This window comes from Astatotilapia calliptera, chromosome 23, assembly GCF_964374335.1.
Source record: "Astatotilapia calliptera chromosome 23, fAstCal68.1, whole genome shotgun sequence".
Lineage (NCBI taxonomy): Eukaryota > Metazoa > Chordata > Actinopteri > Cichliformes > Cichlidae > Astatotilapia > Astatotilapia calliptera.
Window position 1 is genome coordinate 33,724,790 of NC_137443.1, and position 18,272 is coordinate 33,743,061.

Sequence of the window (18,272 nt, forward strand, 5' to 3'; positions counted from 1 at the left end):
ACAGACTGCTGGAGGTTTTCTTTAAAAAAATTTCACTTATCTTTCTTTTCTCATGATTCCTTCCACCTTGACAAGATTGCTAGTTCCAGAAACACTGAAGCATCCTCACAGCATAGTGCTCACGCCGCCGTGTTTCACTGCAGGGACAGTTCTTCATGTTGCATGCCCCTTCTTTCTCCAAACATAAGCAGCATTTCTACGGCCAAAGAGCTCTAGTTTCATCTTATGTGACCAAAGGACACACTTTCAGTATACATAATTTTACTCCAGGTTGTTCTTAGCGGTTTGAAGATGTCTCTTCTGCAGAAGTAGAGATTGTCTTGGTCTGTAGCCTTGCAATCCAATCCTGTGCAGGATTCTAGTGATTGCCTTCTTTGGCTAAGTCACTCACTAGTGTCTTGGCAGTTTTTCTGGGGTCTTTATACCCATCTCTCACTAGTTTCTTTTTGCCAGGCTTGTTCTAAACTTTGTGACCCTCTTTGAATTTCTTCATACTTCTCACTCCAGGTCTTGACACTCAGAAATGCTCTGATAACTTTGTATATCTGTCTCCAGCTTTCTTTCTGGCATTATGCTTTCTCAAGTGACAACTCAAATCCTTGCTGAGTTTTTATACTATGTGTAAATGAGAAGAAAAACCTCTGTTTTAACTTGATTTTAAAAGCTTTGAGCGTTGAGTTAAAGCACATCATTGCACAGCAGTGGTTTTTGTTATGGCTCAATAAAAGGGGGCTAATGATTCTTGCTTTTTCTAAAATAATGCTGTTCTTGTGTGCAAACAGAAAATTCTAATGGAAGCTAGTATGTTTAAAAATGCTATATTAAAAATCCCTCACTCTGCAGAAAAAAGCACTTGAGAATTTTTTTGACAGAAGCTTTAATTCATATGTGGCCTGATAACTTTATTCTCATCTGTATGTGCTGTTTTAATGGAGTAACCTGATGAGAGGGCAAAGGCAGGAACTGTTTACTAAGAGACCAGGATTTTATCAAGATGTAGCTTCTCATTATCAGGATGATTCAAATCTTTATACTCACAGTGCATTCATGCAATTTGTTTCACCTCAACAAGTTGCTTCAAAATGTTCCAATTATTAGCTCTGATTACTGTGATCGCGTTATGACAGACAACACCACTATGTAAACACCCCAAGGGGACAAGATTCTAATTTCTTCCACAAGATACAACATTGTAGAAATGGGTACAATGTTAGAAACTCCCAGCTCTTTTACTGTGTATACTGTGCACAGCTGACTCTGCAGCAGCACGTCTCTTGTCTTGCTCTCCGGTTTTTCCACTTTTGCTCAGTGCCCAAGGCGACTTATTGGATTCCTTCTAAAAACAAATGTTCATTTAATGCTCATGAGATCCACTTCAAGATAACTCATCGCAAGACAGGGTGAGCTCAGCAGAGTGCCACTTTGAATCATCTGGAGAACGGAGAGTGTCTAAGCATAGCCAAGGTGCAGCTACAGATATTCCACATAAGCAGCACCGTGTCTGAACTGAACTGCTCTCAGGAGTCCAGAAGGATTATTTTTGAAATGATGCATGTCCGATGTTGTTTTAGTTCTGTGCAGTCGGTATTTTACAGCTGCTCTATCTGTTAAGCAACTCTTCAGACAAGCGGTAAAAACATGTCAGTCATCTGCAGAATGTAAATTTAAAAGAAAACCATACAAAGAAATCAAAATCAGAAAGAAAAAGGTGCAAGTGAATGAAAGCAATATATTCTTCCCACTGACCTCAGTGTGGACATCCTGAATTTCTTTCTTTTTCTTTAAAATCAGGTATAGCATAAGTCTTTCACATCCTGCCGGTTACTTAAATAGGGTAGGCTGGTTAAGATATATTAACCTACTCACAGTTTCTGTTCAACTGTCGCTTTGCAGCCCATCTCGACCTGAGGGCCTCCTTCTTTGCTGCCTTTGACACAATCACTGTCACATCTCATGTCACTAACGCCTGCTCTGTTCTGTGTTCCAGCTTTTCTGTTGCACTCGCTGACTTATGCACATCCACATGCATGTCTAATCCAGGACAGAGACACATAAATGACTGCAGATAACAACAGAAGTCTTCTTTTGAGCTGCCCTAACTGAAATCTGTTGGTTCTTCTGTAGTTAAAAAAGAACAAAACATTAAATACACCTTCTAAGTGCGTTTCAAGATGTTTAGTTTAATAATGAGATCCCTGCAAAGCTTACGCCATGTGATTTCTAAAAATACATTCATCGTATATTCATGTTCAGACCTGCCTGAGTGAGTGTGGAATCTACTGTACGCCAGTTTTTTAGAACAGCAGCATGCTCCCATTCCTTTCACGTTGTACAGTAGTTTGTGTCACGTCTCTCTTTTTGCTCATGCTTTAAACTTCCATTCCAGCCCAGAGAGGTAAACCTCACGACTTGAAGACTTCTATAGTAACTAAGAGAAAAGGAAATGCTTAACAGCGCAGGCTGCAGTTGTGATATAAAGCTGAATACAGCACCCTGTAATTGTTAGAAATACAGCTATAAACCACCCAACCATCACTTCTGACTGTTCATTAGACAAAATAATTTATTTAAAGATCCCATTCTGGGCTACAGAAAGCTGTGACTGGGATCTGTCACTATACAATGATGTCTTATAGGAGAAACAAGTGGGAGAGGAAATGATCTGCTCATTATTCTATAGTGAAAACATAGATTTCAGGAGTTCAGGAGGGATGCCAGGGACAAAAAACATAACTGTCAGCACAGTGACTGCAGATTTCTGTGTTTTCTTTTACATAAATAACATTAATAACAAAGTAAACAAAAGATAAATGAAGCATTCAAATGAGTCAAAACTCTCCATAAAGTTTCCAGGGTGAGCATCCCTCTGGTCCTCGCTTAATGCCCAACCTCCAAATGTGCAAACAAAACCTTCACCCATGGCGGAAGACAGTTACTAATTAATATGAATCTACAGCTACACTGTATAAACTAATGTGGCTTTATTTGAAATGTTCTCCCATTTTTGAGTTGATGAAACTGATTGTTGCTAAATAACTGAAGCTACTTTGTAGAGTAAATGAAACCCACTTCAGTGTGTGAGAATATATTTGCACTGTGTTCATCTACTGTAATAACTTTTTAAAATGAATTTCACCTAAACTACTTTTGATGTGGAATTTAACCTTAAATTTAACACTTTATGTTGAAAGCTATCATCAAGGTCCATTTATAATATTAAATTGATTTCTTTGTTTCTCTCCAACATCAAAACAAACCATTTCTGTTCCTTTTGCATCAGGAATTCAAGTGACGGGGTGGGGCTTTAATTTACTGCCCCAGCTGTGGATATCTGAGAGTAACAATACACATTCATATCCATCACTGTCTTATGGCCTGAGGAGACCCTGAAGGATGAAGATGAATAAAAAGAAGTTTATGTGCCAGCCAGCCATGTGAGGTGGACGTAGCAATGTGACCACAATTCTCACAGTGTTAGATTGCTCTCTGGGTAGATCACCCCACTGATGTTGATGCCTGCCTCACATATAAGGTCAATAAAAGTAATGCAGCACACAAGGAGGAATGGCTCTGAATTATTTAGCGAGGAAAGATTTGAAATTTTCTCGATACTGCAGCAGAGGCGGGGGGTGGGAAAAAAAATTAAAAAGAGCCTCTCAACCTCATTTTCCAAATCAGCCTGTGTGCTCAACTGGTGTCCTGATAGACTTATTGTGAGAGCCTTATCTTCTCTGGTGTTGGGCTTAATCTCCTGCCCACTTTGAGAGCGAGAAGAACAAACACTCGGAATTAGAGCTGCTTTTCACTCTGCACAAGGCTGCCGCTGCTGCTGCTGCTGCTCATTCTGATTGGGGCGTTATTGATGCAGAGAGAAGCAGCAGTAAATTGGAAAGCTGGGTGATTGGTTACATACAATGAGGATGAGGAGAGCTGATTTAAAAAGAAGAAGAAGAAGAAGAAGAAGAAGAAGAAGAAGAAGAAGAAAGAAAGAAAGAAAGAAAGAAAACAACTCCTGATTGCAAATGGCTTTCTTTTAAAAATACAGATCTGACACAGTGTGGGGGGGGAAATGATCTGTAGGTAAAACATCATTTGGTGTTCTACATATCTGAGTAAGGAGAGGAAATTACATGAGGTCTATTGATTGCATTTTTGTAACCAAGGAATTAGTCATTTGTCTGTTTGTAACTTGGAGGGAATCACCACTGTTAAACAAGAAATGAAAGCTGTTTTTTTTTAATCACTCACATTTAGTTTGTATGAAAAGATGAATATTGAAGAACAATGTTGGCAATTTAAGCCAAATCAGACTAATAACAATAACAATAACAACAACAACAACAACAATAATAATAATAATAATAATAATAATAATAATAATAATATTAATAATAATAATAATAATAATAATAATAATAATAATAATAATAATAACAACATTAGGGTTTAACACCTTATCTGTTTATACCGGGTCTGGGGCCAGGTGTTGGTGCCATCTGTAGCGGTTTAACACCTCAGCCTGGATGATTCATTTGTGGAAAACTGTGTGCTCTTACCTCTGGCTCTGGCCGGTCTGCTGGGGACGGAGCGGTTCGTGTTGCTCACGTTGTAGTCGCTAACTTCCACGCTGAGGTTCCCCCACTCCGTCACAGTCCCGTTCCCCGTCCGTAGAGCCATCCTCTCTTCGCTTCTGGTTTCACACCTGCGCTGAGTGACTGAGCCGATCAGCCCGCCACCTTTTCCTTCATAACAGCCGGAGAAGGGGCGTTTAGGAAACTTGGAGGCGGCCCAGAGTTCTGTTTGCTTTTCTTTTCCTTCTTCTTCTTCTCTTTTTAAAATCTCGAGCACGGTGGAATAAATGGAGACCAGGCGGAGTGTGACAGGGTTAACTGATGGGGAGCCGTGAGGGAAGCCCCGGGAAGCGCGCAGTACAGCGGACTGAAGCCCGACTGTGGAGGAATGAGGCTGCGCTGCTAAGGCAACTGAGGAGCTCTCACACTCTCTTCCTCTCTCTCTCTCTCTCTGTTCACACCACCGTCACTGCAACAGTTTAGAGAAATCATACACAAACTGGCTGCTGCTCATCCGTAGGTGGACTGACTTCAAGCTCGATCAGCTCCAGAGCTTCCTTTTCTAAGTGACACCACAGCAGTGGTGGAGACACCGTTTATATGAGGGTGTCCATGCAGGGCTACGTGCTTGGGGTGACGTTGGATCTCCATCCATTTTAACAAGATTTATTAAGAATTTGTGATAAATCCATCTGACCAAACCAATCATTTTCTTTATCACTCACTAGTTCTGTGCCATACTTATTCACTTGGTATTGATCTGATGCCAAGTAAATATGAGTATCTATCGCCAATACAGATATCGATATTTTCAGCTATGTAGGCAGATTATGTAGGGGAGAGTAGTATGTCATGATTTGTGAGATGAATCATCAATAATTTGAAAAGGTTCAGACGTTTTTCACAGTGTGTGTTTGAAGGTTTTTTTTTTCTTTTCCAGAAAAATAATTTGTTGAACACAGATCAGTGGGCTGCACGCTGAGGACAGAAACAAAGTAATCAGATACCAATACTGATTACTGATATTTGGATCGATCCACCCACATCTGTGTCTCACATTTGTCATTTGAATTGGCCAAAAAGCAAAAGGACTCATGTAGAGGAGGTACTGCTACGCTTGCATCCAGTGCTATATTTTCAATTCTGGACTCTATAGATTCACTTTGCATGATTCACAGCCCATTTTTCTTAGATGTGGGCCTTGGTGCAGCAATGTCAGCTCATCCTCTGTCTAAAACCAGCTGTTTTAGCACCTTCTCTTTAAGCAAGTTTTTTTTTTCCTGATCTACTGTCCCTCATAGGTAGAAGGTTTAAGCATCAGGTGTGAACCAGCATGGCAGCGTTTGGCTCAGTTGCATCACTTGTACATACACTTGTCTCACTCTTTCAATATGGCCTTGTTTGATATGAGCTCCCATAAGTACATCTGTATAATAAAAAATGGGGAAACACCATGCGTCTGCTTAATTATTATAATTTAAAAAGAGTGTTTTCATTGTTAAAATGTTTTTGGAGGAGACTGAGAGCGGTGTACCCCAGGAGAGGCCCAGGCGTTGTCCGCATCCCTGGGGCTGGGCCTGTGGTCAAAGCACGGGCAGACCAACTGCAGGCCTCCACCATCATTCCCATCCCCAAAAGGTCTGAAATAGACCATCTCAATGACTACAGACCTATGTCCCTCACGTCTGTAGTCATGAGGTGTTTCAATAGTTTCTCACCACATCAGAGACTGCTTACCTTCCTCTCGGAGTAAATCGGTCCACGCAGGATTCCATCACCATCACATAGCACTGAGCCATCTGGAGAACTGGAAGAGCTACATGATGCACGTCATGCACTACAATTCAGAGTTCAACACCATAGACATCCTCACCACCAAACTGGACCACCCTCAGGTCCCCTCTGCCACATTCTCCTGGATCAAAGATTTCCTGACCAACAATCAGTACTGCCACGAGCAGTAGAAGTAAAAGACACCTTTTCTTAAATGAACTGGTTGTAAAGCAGAGGTGCCAAAGAACAGATAGCTCAGTAGGTAGAGTGGTGGCCCCATGATCGGGAGGTCAGGAGTTCAAATCCACTGAACGGCTACCCTGAAGTGCCCCTGAGCAAAGTACTGTCCCTACGCACTGCTCCCCGGGCGCCCACTGAGTGAATGGGTTAAATGTAGAGAGGAATTTCCCCACGGGGATCAATAAAGTATACGTTACATGTTGCACATCCTGTGTTCGTGATGAGAACATATTACTGTGAATGTTATTGTCTTGGTTACATATTAGCTGTTATAAATGATTGTTTAAAGCGAAAGAGTGTCTCGGTATTTTCTCGTAGCCTGTGGAACAACTTTAAATGTTCCATTTAGCTGTTTGGCTAACAGGAGAAAGGTGAGACCCTCTGAGACCCCTGATGGGCAGCGTGATGGCTTTGTTTATGAGGAACAATCTATAAGCACCTCTGGGTTTCGTTTAGTTCATGTGCTGCTGCTTGAGAAATGATGCTTTGAAAAGTGTCTGGAGGTAGCGGGGGAGGAGGGGGACTTAGTTTGCACTGTGGGGGAGGAAGACTACACTATTTGTGTTTGTGATTTGTTATATGGTTGCTGTCAGTCCTGGGGATGGTTTTACAAGTACTCTTATTGCTTTTGTGCTGCTCCTATGTGTGGGTGGTGTGTGTGTGCTCCAGCTTGGCTAACACGTGTTGGTGGTTTTCCACATTTTGTAGGATAACGGCTTATTACAGTAATGCCAAAAGTCTCTCCCTTCCTCTTCCTCTGGAGCCTTCAGTGTTGAGAGTTTGGCAGCTGCTCTGCATTGATTTTCACTAGATAAAGGTCTTCACGCAGGTCATGATCAGCCTGTCTGATGAGATGGGGAATTTGCCTTTTGATACACGGGAGTGTCAGAACCTCCTCTTCCTTTTTGTAAAACTGGTGGAGTGAAAATTCACTGAAAGAAAATGCAGTTCAGCTAAAGCACTCAAGCTCCTGAGAAATTCAAACAGGCCTCTGTCATTCCACCTATTGTAAGATTTCATAAGTAGCTGAAAACACCGTAGTGAATATTAACGAGCATAGACCAATCTTCCCTAAAGCTAAAAAAAAAAGATGAAACAAACTTTGCATGAAGTATGATTATGATGTCATAATACAATCCCAATTTGAAAAAGTTGCTTTGCTGTCTGTTACGCCCCTCTGCAGCCCCTAACCTCTTTGCAGTGTTCAGCTGTTGCTAATTGACCACACCTGGTGAGGTATGGATAAAGGCATACCTGAGGCAGGCTTTCAGGAAGGCGCACCAGTCTTTGTCTTAGTGGTACCAGCTGTTTAAGCTAACTTATTATGTAATTTAAAATAAAACCTCTTCTTTGTGGAATTCTGGTGTTTATTTATATTGCAGCTTTTAAGCCAGGTCATAACATGTCTAAAATGTAAATATAGCCAAACTCATGAATTCATATTTTATCAAAAATAGAACATAGAAAATATATTAAATTAAAAAAAGGTCACTCTGAATTTGATGGCGGCAAAAAGTCTCATAAAAAGGTGGGACAAAGGCAACAAAAGGTAAGTAAGTGGTACTAAAAAGAAACAAATGGAGGGACATTTTGCAGCTAACTAGGTTAATGGAAATGGATCAGTAACATGCCTGGGTGTAACAAAAAGATCTTAGAGAGGCAGAGTTTCTGGTAAGTAAAGATGAGGAGAAAGACACCAATTTAAAAAGAAATCCATTTACAAATTGTGCAATCTGGAGAAATATTTGTGTGGCTGACATAAACGGTAATAACCACACCGAAAAGCAGCGCACATTTCGGTGCTTTTTTTCGGTGCTTTATTTCCCCTGAGATGTCACACACTTTGAATTCTAGCCAATCATTTTACCTTTGCAAGCGTAGTAGGCGGGCCCAGGTACATAGGTTCTTTTAGAGCAGAGCTACAGATTAAAAAAGGCTGAAAATCAGTGTTGAATGTCTGTGATCTTCAGGCCCTAAAGTGGCACTGCATTGTAACAGACATGATCCTGTCACATACACCATCACATAGGCTTAAGAACACCTCCAGAAGTCTGTGAACACAGCTCAATGTGCTACCTACAAATGCCGGCTATCATGCGAAGAAGAAACCATAAGTGAACATGATCTACACATGCTGCCTTCTTTTCTAAACCAACCTCCTCATTAAAAGTGGACTGAGGCAAAACTGTTCTGTGGTCAGAAAAATCAAAACCTGGCATTGGCAGTTTGCACAACTGGAAAGGTACTATCGATGCTGAACGGTATATATAGGTTTTAGAGCAATACATGCTCCAGATGGGTTCTTTGTCAAACCAAATACTACAGCTATTACAACAGCATGGGTGCAAAAGCAAGAATTGAGCCACATTCCTCTCCCAGAAGTCCAGGAGCTGGTCTCTTCAATTCACAGATGTTTACAGACATCTTCAAAGAAGGGGGGATGCCACAGGGTGGTAAACAGAGAACGCGTTACTGTAATCGGATTACTTTTTTCAAGTAACGAGTAAAATAAGGGATTACTATTGCAAAAACGGTAATTAGATTACCGTTACTTTCCCGTAGGAACGCTGCGTTACTGCGTTACTAAAACCGTGATTTTTTTGCGAGAATGTCTCATGACAGTGACGTAAGCAAGTGCGACATTCGTGACAACAGCTGTGTGCAGATCAACAGTGGATCATATATCGAGTGCGGGAGAGAGTATGAGCGTGCAGCATTTAAAGTGTGGAAGTACTGACCTTACTTTAAGTTTGATTCCATAAAAAGTGACAAAAACATTAGCGTCCGTTGTGCGTGGGAAGAAAACGTATTTTTACTGCGAAAAAAAACCCCTAAACGTCCAAGCAAGCACCGAGTGCGCAACGACGTAATGGGAAATTCACAGAGAAACTCGCGGATTCTTCAACTGACCGCTGCGGCACACCTGCACCAGGATAAACCTCCGCCTACCCCGCTCCTGCTTTACAGGTGAAAATAGAGCAACAGGACCGCTAGTCTTTGACTTTATTTATTTTCTGCTGTGTTTTACTTGCATCTATTTGAAAGAGTGAGTGTAAACACAAAAAAATATTTAATTTTATGTGTTGGAATGTGCAGAAAATAGGTTTAAATATTAAACAAATTTCTTCCAGTCAGAGAATGTTGCATATAATTAAATTTTTGCTTGATGCATAAAGTTAAAAGATTAAAACTAATAAAACAAGTTTTAAAAAGAGACTTTTCCATTTGATTACATTTTGTGTGATGGATTATGCAGAAAAAGTAGAATTGGGCTGAAAGATCTATCGCTTTATCACCTATTCAGGTTGTAAATCGTGTTTTTAAAAAGTAACTAAGTAACTAAGTAATTAATTACTTTTGAAAATAAGTAATCAGTAAAGTAACTGGACTACTTTTTGGGGGAAGTAATCAGTAATTAGTTACTGATTACTTTTTTCAAGTAACTTGACCAACACTGGTGGTAAACATGGCCCTCTGCCACCTTTCAGAGATATGTTGCTGCCATCAAATTGTAAATGAGCCAGTATTTTTGCTGTGTGGGATCAGTGTGATGTATTAAAATGGAACCCTGTATAGCTTGTAAAGCTTAGATTACCATTATCGTAGCGCCTGAAATTTAAATTTAAATTTAAATTTAAATCACAGCAGTTTAAATAAAACCATGTAACTAATCTTCAAAACCTCCTGTACAGTACATAACAGTAGTCATATAAGCATGTCATAATCTTGTTTTTAAATGAGTAAAAGATATTTATTTAATTACTCAGTAAATAAATGTTAATGGTACCTTTTAGATCCAAGAGTGAGCTGGTGTTCCACTTGGATCAATCCTAGAACCATTTCTCTTCCTGCTGACCATTTTCCAGTTGATTGTTGGCTATTTCTGCTGGTAGATCCGTTATGTTTGCAAGTTCAAAATATATGTTTCATAGAATGCATGCACGAAAATATTTTAGAGAAATATCAGCATAGACCAATATAGCCTTTGTTGATACCAGCATATCAGCAAATATAGTGGTATTTACCAGGATCAGTGTTATGTTACACAAATTTTGTGCTGGCAAAATCTTTAAAAGCTAAAAGAGTTCAAAACATTCTAATTATTTTGTTACACTAAAGACTTCTTTGTATCCCTCGGATAAAACAAAAATAAGAAAAATGAAAAAAGTATCGACTATCGGACAGATTGTTGTAAATACTGGTATCAGAACAGGAATTCACAATCACTATTATGATACTGAAAACATCCTGTCAACTCAATAAAAACCAAAAGTTCATTTAGATCTAAGCCCTTTCAGTTTTTGGTGGACAATGTTTGGAATCTGTTTAAACACCTAACACCAAATTTTTTTCAGCGTTTTTTTTTCTACTGATTATCTATTTATAGCTGTCTGGCAAGTGATCAGTTAGGAAACCCTGTCATAGATGATGTGAAATGTATTCTCTGCACTCTGCTTCTCACATTCACAGGTCTGAGAAGGTGTCTTAGCTGCCAAAGCTAGCTACAACACCAGCTGAAAGTAAAATCTCTTACACTTCCAGGATCCTTAAAGGGTTTCAGATTCTCTCCTCAGATTGAATTTAATCAAAATTCTTTAAAATGGCCGCCATAGTGATATAATTACTGATTTCATTATGGCCAGTATTATTTCTTCCATCGATGTAGCTGACAAATAACGACCGACTTAATCCCTCTTATGTAACAGAGCATCTATCTAACAGGTGTACAGGTGTGCATTGCCTTAGGTGTGTGTATTTCAAGGTTATTAACACAAAAAGTGTTTTACATGTTCTTTACTACACTTTCTTTTTCACCCAAAGGTATTCTTCTTATCACAATTACCTTAACTTAAAACAGACAGAGACTGGCTTCTATCCAGAAACACAGACCAAAACCTTTAAACTTCATCAGTTAGACGGAGCACTGCAAATACCCCTTTGAATATTCACAAATATAGCAAATTCAAAGAAGTACTGAAAGATATACGGTACATTTGCTGCTGCCTGTGCACAATAGTTACCATTTCTGTTTTAATAAATGTTGTGTCCAGTGTCACAGATGCCTGCTCTGTTCAGGGAAGGGATAACTGCAGATGGAAAAACAATCTTATTTCAACTAAAGTGGTCCTGACAGCAATTTACTAAGTTTACGTACAGACTATGTTACCTTTTTATAAACTCTCACTAGCTGTTTGTCTTTTCTTTTCAGTCTTTGCCAAGCAAATAAAACCATTTTGTTTTTCTGGGAGATTCCCTTCTTTGTTTTCTCTCAAAGTACATAACCACCTCCCCTAACAGGAAAAAACATACTAATGGGGGCTCATTGCTAAAGTAATGAAGCCTTAAGTGTTTCACAGAATTAGAGACAAACACATACTTGCACAAATGCGAGTGCAGCTTGAGCAGGCACTTCACTTCCTAAAACTATCTGACCTATAAGAACCCTACGGCGTCCAGGAATGTGCATCAAAAACTTGCCTGTCTTCTCAGCTTTTGCAGGCTGCCCAGATGTTGACACAGCTTTTCTTCCCCACATGCACGCTCCAAATTTATTTCCCCACATAAAGCAAAGAGTCCAAGGCTGAGATAAACTGTTGGAGTGACCAGAAAATGTTTGACAGAAAACTGTCAGGCAGTGCAAACTTTGGCTGAATGTGCCTCCTGAAACGAGTCCCAAATACCCTGAGTGTTTTAAGCATCCAACTTAATGCAGCTCTAATCCTCAAGATTAATCTTTTTTCTCATCTCTGCACAAGCCAAACTTTGACATATCACTGGACTTGAGGTACTGTGTGTTTGCACACACACAGTGTATTTAAAATGCTGAGGCTTGTGTCTGAGTCCAACTGAACTGCCTGCCTCGCTCATCCAAGAGTAGTACTTTCATCTATGATAATGAAGAAAGAGAGCATAAAGTGAGCTTTGATTCTCTATCTGGGACACACACACATACTGAGTTTGAGGCCAGAGCTCAGACAGGTCTTGTCTCTACATCTTATGAGCAGTAGCTCCCAAATAGACATGATGCACTTGTCAGCAAAGGCGCGGGAACAAAGGCTGGGGTTGCTGGAGTGTAGTTAACATGCATGCAAACATTTTGCTGTCAGTGTATAACCACACAGCAGACAGACTGAGACAGAGAGAGCTCAGAATAAAGAAAATACGGCATTCCTACTCTAATTAATCTCAGCGGGCTTAAAATTGAATTAAAAAAACACATTGGTGAGCATTATGCAACTTTAGTTCTTTATGACAATATAACAATTATAAACACTCAGGAGACCCTGTTTGAGAGACCTTTAACTTTTGAACTTCAGATGGTGAGCGCATTCTGTACTGGGTGCACAGGTGCTGTTGTTTGAAAGCACTTCTGCCTCATCACATATAAGCTTGTCATAGAAACTGTGTTCTATAATAAGTATCTTAGCGACCTCTGCTGGTCAGTATCAGCATGTATGATAAGTGTTTTGTGTAAAGAACAGACCATAATTTCAAAATGTGTCTTATTTTAGTCAGAAAAACTGTTCATTTAGAGTATTTTATCATTAGGTGAACAAAATTTAATGTACATAGCCTAAGCCTTTTGCTAAGTTGTTATCGTTAAATAGAAAATTCTGTTCTCACACGCCAAAATGCCAAACAGCTAATATGTCATCTTCAACATTTGACATATAAAGTAAAGAATGCTTGAAAAAAAGTTTTTAAAAAATGTAAATATCTATTCAATTACTCAATTTTTAACTCTGAAACAAAGTTACATTTAGTCATTTTTTGTTTTGTTTTCATTTTGTCTTTTAGATTTGTAAGATTTAAGATTTAGATTTACTGTAAAGTATAAATTATCAACTGCACTATTATTATTTATGATTCTTAGGTTTATTTTATTGTTAATATTTATGCGACTGAGCCAGACCCCACACGAAGCTCAGGTGATTGTTTACATTTGCTTGATTGAACACAGTGCTCTTTGGTTCGGCACCCGTTCTCAGTTAGGCCAGCTGTCCAGCAGACCTCACGTTCAACATACCTCCCTCTTCAGGTCCCCGGCGTCACTGAAGACTGGAAGAAAATTACTTCCACCTGCCCCCTCAGCCTCCCTGGCAGTGCCCCTTGAGCCCACTGCACCACCCCTACCCTGCAGCAGCGCCTGAAGACCACATGTTGTTTTTATTTTTAATGCTGATAACATACTCATTTTGAAATAACAGCTAAAGTCAATCAGGTTATGTTCAAAGTTTAGTTTCTCATTTTCACAGCATAATCTTCATGGATGATATTAAATATCATCCATGAAATTCGGGATGGGTATCGAAACCTGGTTCTTGTTGAGAATCGGTTCCCACTGTTTCAATTCCTTGGAATTGTTTGTCATTTTTACAAATGATTCCCTTATCGATTCCAGTCGCCCGAATGATGTCACCACATTGCGGAGCGTCATTTACCTGGCAGGAAACATGGCGGCTCAAACGCTCAAAAGTTTGGTTATACTTTAGGAGAACGGATGACAACAGGGCAACTTGTAATACTTGCAAAGTAGATATTTCATTTAAGGGAGGAAACACTACGAATATGCAAAAGCATTTGCTCACAAAACACGCGATAACCTCGTGAATCTCAACCCAGCAGCAGCGGTAAGGTTTGCACGTCCTCTCCCGGAAGGTAACTAATCAACTAACGGTGCATATTATGTTAGCGCGATCTGCCTTATTACAAAACCTTCCATTACTGTGCATTTAGGTGACCATGATGAGAGAGACAGACAGAGTAGGGGTGGGTTTTGATTACCGATTTATCGATTAAAATCGATTCTGGATAACGTGATATCGATTCATTAAAATCCTGAATCGATTTTTTAATATAAATTTATTTTGCCCGAAATACCAGAATATCAGGCTAAACCTTACTAAATTTCAACAACCACCAAACAGCTAAAACAGTAAATGAGAGCAGGAACACGGATTCTGCACAAAGACATAAACACAAAGCACGGACTCGCCGACACATCAGAATCAGATGTCGCCTTTCTCACCCGACGGCACGGACACGGTCGGGGCTGAAAGCCGACAGCTCGCTGATTCTGATCCGTCGGCGGGTCCTCGCTTTGTGTTTACGCCCTTTTTTAGATTCTGAAGCTGCAGGTTTTAACTCTCTCCAGACAATATTGACTGAACGAGCAGCAAAAGAAGATCCAAACTTCACATAAACATCATCATGAATTCCCTCTTACTTTTGTTTTTTTGCTTCCACCATAATCACACTTCATGCACAGCTCTCTCTCTCTCTCTCTCTCTCTCTCTCTCTCTCTCTCTCTCTCTGTATACTTCAAGAACAGTTTCCCGTCTAAAAATCTGTTTTCTGCATTATTCGCTTGCTTGTTATGCACAAGTCGTTGTTTACAGCGCTGTCAGCCGCTGTTTTTTTCCTTTTACTTACTTCCGAAAAGAAAACCTAATTTCTGCCATTCAACAGGCTACTGAACAAATTTAAACTTTTTGAAATTATGCAAAATTGCAAAACGCTTAGCTGTGTCTCTAAAACCTCTGTAACTTTGCTCTGCTTCACTTGAGCAGCATCAGGTACTGTTCATATGTTGATTAATGACTTTCTTTCATTTTTGATCTACTGCAGAATATTTTTATAAAATCCCAGGCCAGGAAAATCACCTTCATGTTTTTCTGTGTTCTATCCTCAGCTACTTTGACACAAAGGCATCTGCTGTGATGCTTACACCTTTGATTAAGTCTCGCAAGTGTCAGCTTTCTTTTATAAATATAAAATTATGGAAATGTAATGATGCATGATCTGAATTATAGTATTTCTGACTGTCTGAGGCTAAATTTTCCCGAATCGAATTGAATCGATTCAGGACCTTGTGAATCGGAATCGAATCGATTCTAGAAATCAGTGACGATACCCAGCCCTAAGACAGAGTCTGGCTCAGATGCTGGCAGTTCTCGCTGCAGTCTACCGGTAGCGTCTCCTTTCAGGCCAGGATTGACGAATGTCACCGAGCAGTGACTAAGTTTGTGGTCAAAGGCTTGCACCCATTTGCCGCAGCAGATGATTTTCAGTAAGTGAATGTGTTTAATTGTAGGCAGGGACATTACTGGATATTCTTGTGTAATTGCTACAGAATAATTTATGTTATACTTTGTTATTGCTACAGAAGAATATTTATTTTATTATTTTACATTTACAATTTTTTTTTCCTGGGGACCCTGTGACACTCCATTGAAGAGGCTGTGGATCTCTTAAGATCTCACTGTTGGGTTTGTAAGGCCACGTTACTCCTAAATTTCTATTATGTTCAAAGAGAAGATATAAAACAAAGTTCTAAGCTAATGGACCTTAGTGTTCTCCTTTTTTAAAAAGAATCGATAAGAGAATCGATAAAGAATCGAATCGTTAAACAGAATTGAAAATGGAATCGGAATCGTGAAAATCTTATCAATACCCATCCCCCACTACTGTGATGTAGTGATCAACACTGAGATGAAAGCACTGAGCAACATCGTTAACATAACATTCACTTTACAAGGACAAAATGACTTAACCCTTGTGTTCCCCTTTGGGGCAGCCCCAGACCCCGGGGGTCCCAAAGTACCCCACCCTCAGTAGAGACAGGTGAATGAAAATGAAAAAAACAGAACGATCATTTGGGGTCGAAGAGTGCCCCAGAGCGATTCTAATGGGTTCGTCAGGGGATCGGGAAAGAAAACGTAGCACTTGGGGGCCATGCACAGAAGCTGCTGCGGCAGCGTGGGAGTCATTGATACCCCAGTACATAAAAATGAAGCATAATCACAATAATGATAATAATGATAATAATAATAATAAGAAGAAGAAGAAGAAGAAGAAGAAGAAGAAGAAGAAGAAGAAAAAGAAGAATACAACACACAGACGCTTCTGAGTTTTATTTTATTTTATTTGAAATTACACTCACGATACAACTGAGGCAATCTGGAAGGCCATACCTTTTAGGGACATGCGCAATAGGGAGGGTGCATTTTTAAAATGCCTCCCCCCCTGTATTTTTGATTACAATATCAACAAACTGTCCGTGTTTCAGGTGCTCGGTGCTGTACAGTGCCTTCGGTGGCTGTGAATACATGATCAGGAGACGTTGAATGGAAGGTATGAAACTCGGCGTGAGGAGTCTTTTCCTGATGCTGTAATAATGTTCAGCGTAAAAGTCATCCTCCAAGTGTCACAGCGGGATGGAACGGACACACGCGCAGGCTCTGAGTTGGGAAACACAAGAATCTTTATTACAGCACACCAGGTGATCTATTTACAGAGGTGAGGGGGAAGCCGGGCTCCGGGGCTCCACACACAAAGGGAAAAGACGCTGAAAGTCCACACGCACTCCGTCCACTCCTCACGCTCCTCTCCACACTCCACAGAAAATACGATGATGTACTCCACTCCTCGCACACTCAATCAGTCAGGAAACACAGGGGTTGGTCCAGGGAATGCGGGTCGGCAACGGTCCAGCGACGAGAAACACAGAGATGCCGTCTTATAAAGGAGCTGGAACCCTCTCGTAACGAGCCACAGGTGCGTGATGGCGACCAGGTGCATGGACCAAGGGCAGAAGCTCGACCGGGTAGGGACAGGGACCCTGACACCAAGACTCGCAGACACTCATGTTGTCTCTGGCTGGGGTGATTGGTCTTGCACCCGTTGCATGCTTCGGTGCGGTACTCGTTGATCACTAGGTCGAGTAGGTGATACACCTGCGCAGTTTTCACGGTATCGACGAGTAAAGAAGACGCCCAACCGTCAAGCTCGGCGTCTTTAACTGAGAATATCCAAGGGCTCCACCGAGCCCCACGAGAACATAAGATGTAAAGTACACTCCTGTGCCAAATAATCCCAGGGAAGCGAGGCGGAAAAATTTACACCGCTCCTTCAATTCGATCCTCTCCTCTTCTTCCCTTTTTCTTTGTTCTTCCTCCTTTCTCCTCTTCAGCCTTTCTCCTTCGAGTTTCTTCTGGGCCGCCTTATACATCTCGTTGGTGTAGTGGTTTCCTCCATTGAAATCCACCATTTCATCTATTTCATCCAAAAGACAGCCCCAGAGTGTCGATCACAGCGATATTTCTTCCGTCTTTGCCCTCTGCCTCTTTTCTGAGACAGCCGTCGGTGACAGACTCAGGCGAAATGGTGTTTCCGGATGCACTCTTTCCCGATCCTGTTTTACCGACCAGGAGGAGTCTCAGTTCTTCACGGGTCGCAGAGCCTGCGGGGTTGGGGAAATGATGGTAAATGGCCTGTATTTATACAGCGCTTTTACTAGTCCCTTAAGACCCCAAAGCGCTTTACATATCCAGTCATCCGCCCATTCACACACACATTCACACACTGGTGATGGCAAGCTACATTGTAGCCACAGCCACCCTGGGGCGCACTGACAGAGGCGAGGCTGCCGGACACTGGCGCCACCGGGCCCTCTGACCACCACCAGTAGGCAACGGGTGAAGTGTCTTGCCCAAGGACACAACGACCGAGACTGTCCAAGCCGGGGCTCGAACTGGCAACCTTCCGATTACAAGGCGAACTCCCAACTCTTGAGCCACGATCGCCCCTCCCCCTGATAGTAACATTTGAATCATTCTAGAAAAAAATAAAATAAAACACTACGTTACACTAGGCTATTCTTTTGTTATCTTTGTATTGATGTTGACA

General features: G+C 40.8%; 1 protein-coding gene across 1 annotated transcript in view; it reads right to left on the minus strand.

Moving 5' to 3' along the window:
- Positions 1–5,108, minus strand: part of LOC113016497 (cholecystokinin receptor-like) — a 69,214-nt gene extending 64,106 nt beyond the window's left edge. Inside the window, exon 1 of the mRNA XM_026159370.2 lies at positions 4,557–5,108. Coding sequence (XP_026015155.1) covers positions 4,557–4,677 — 121 coding nt within the window. The 5' untranslated portion in view covers positions 4,678–5,108. The remainder of the gene's footprint in view (positions 1–4,556) is intronic.
- Between the last annotated feature and the right edge of the window lie 13,164 nt (positions 5,109–18,272).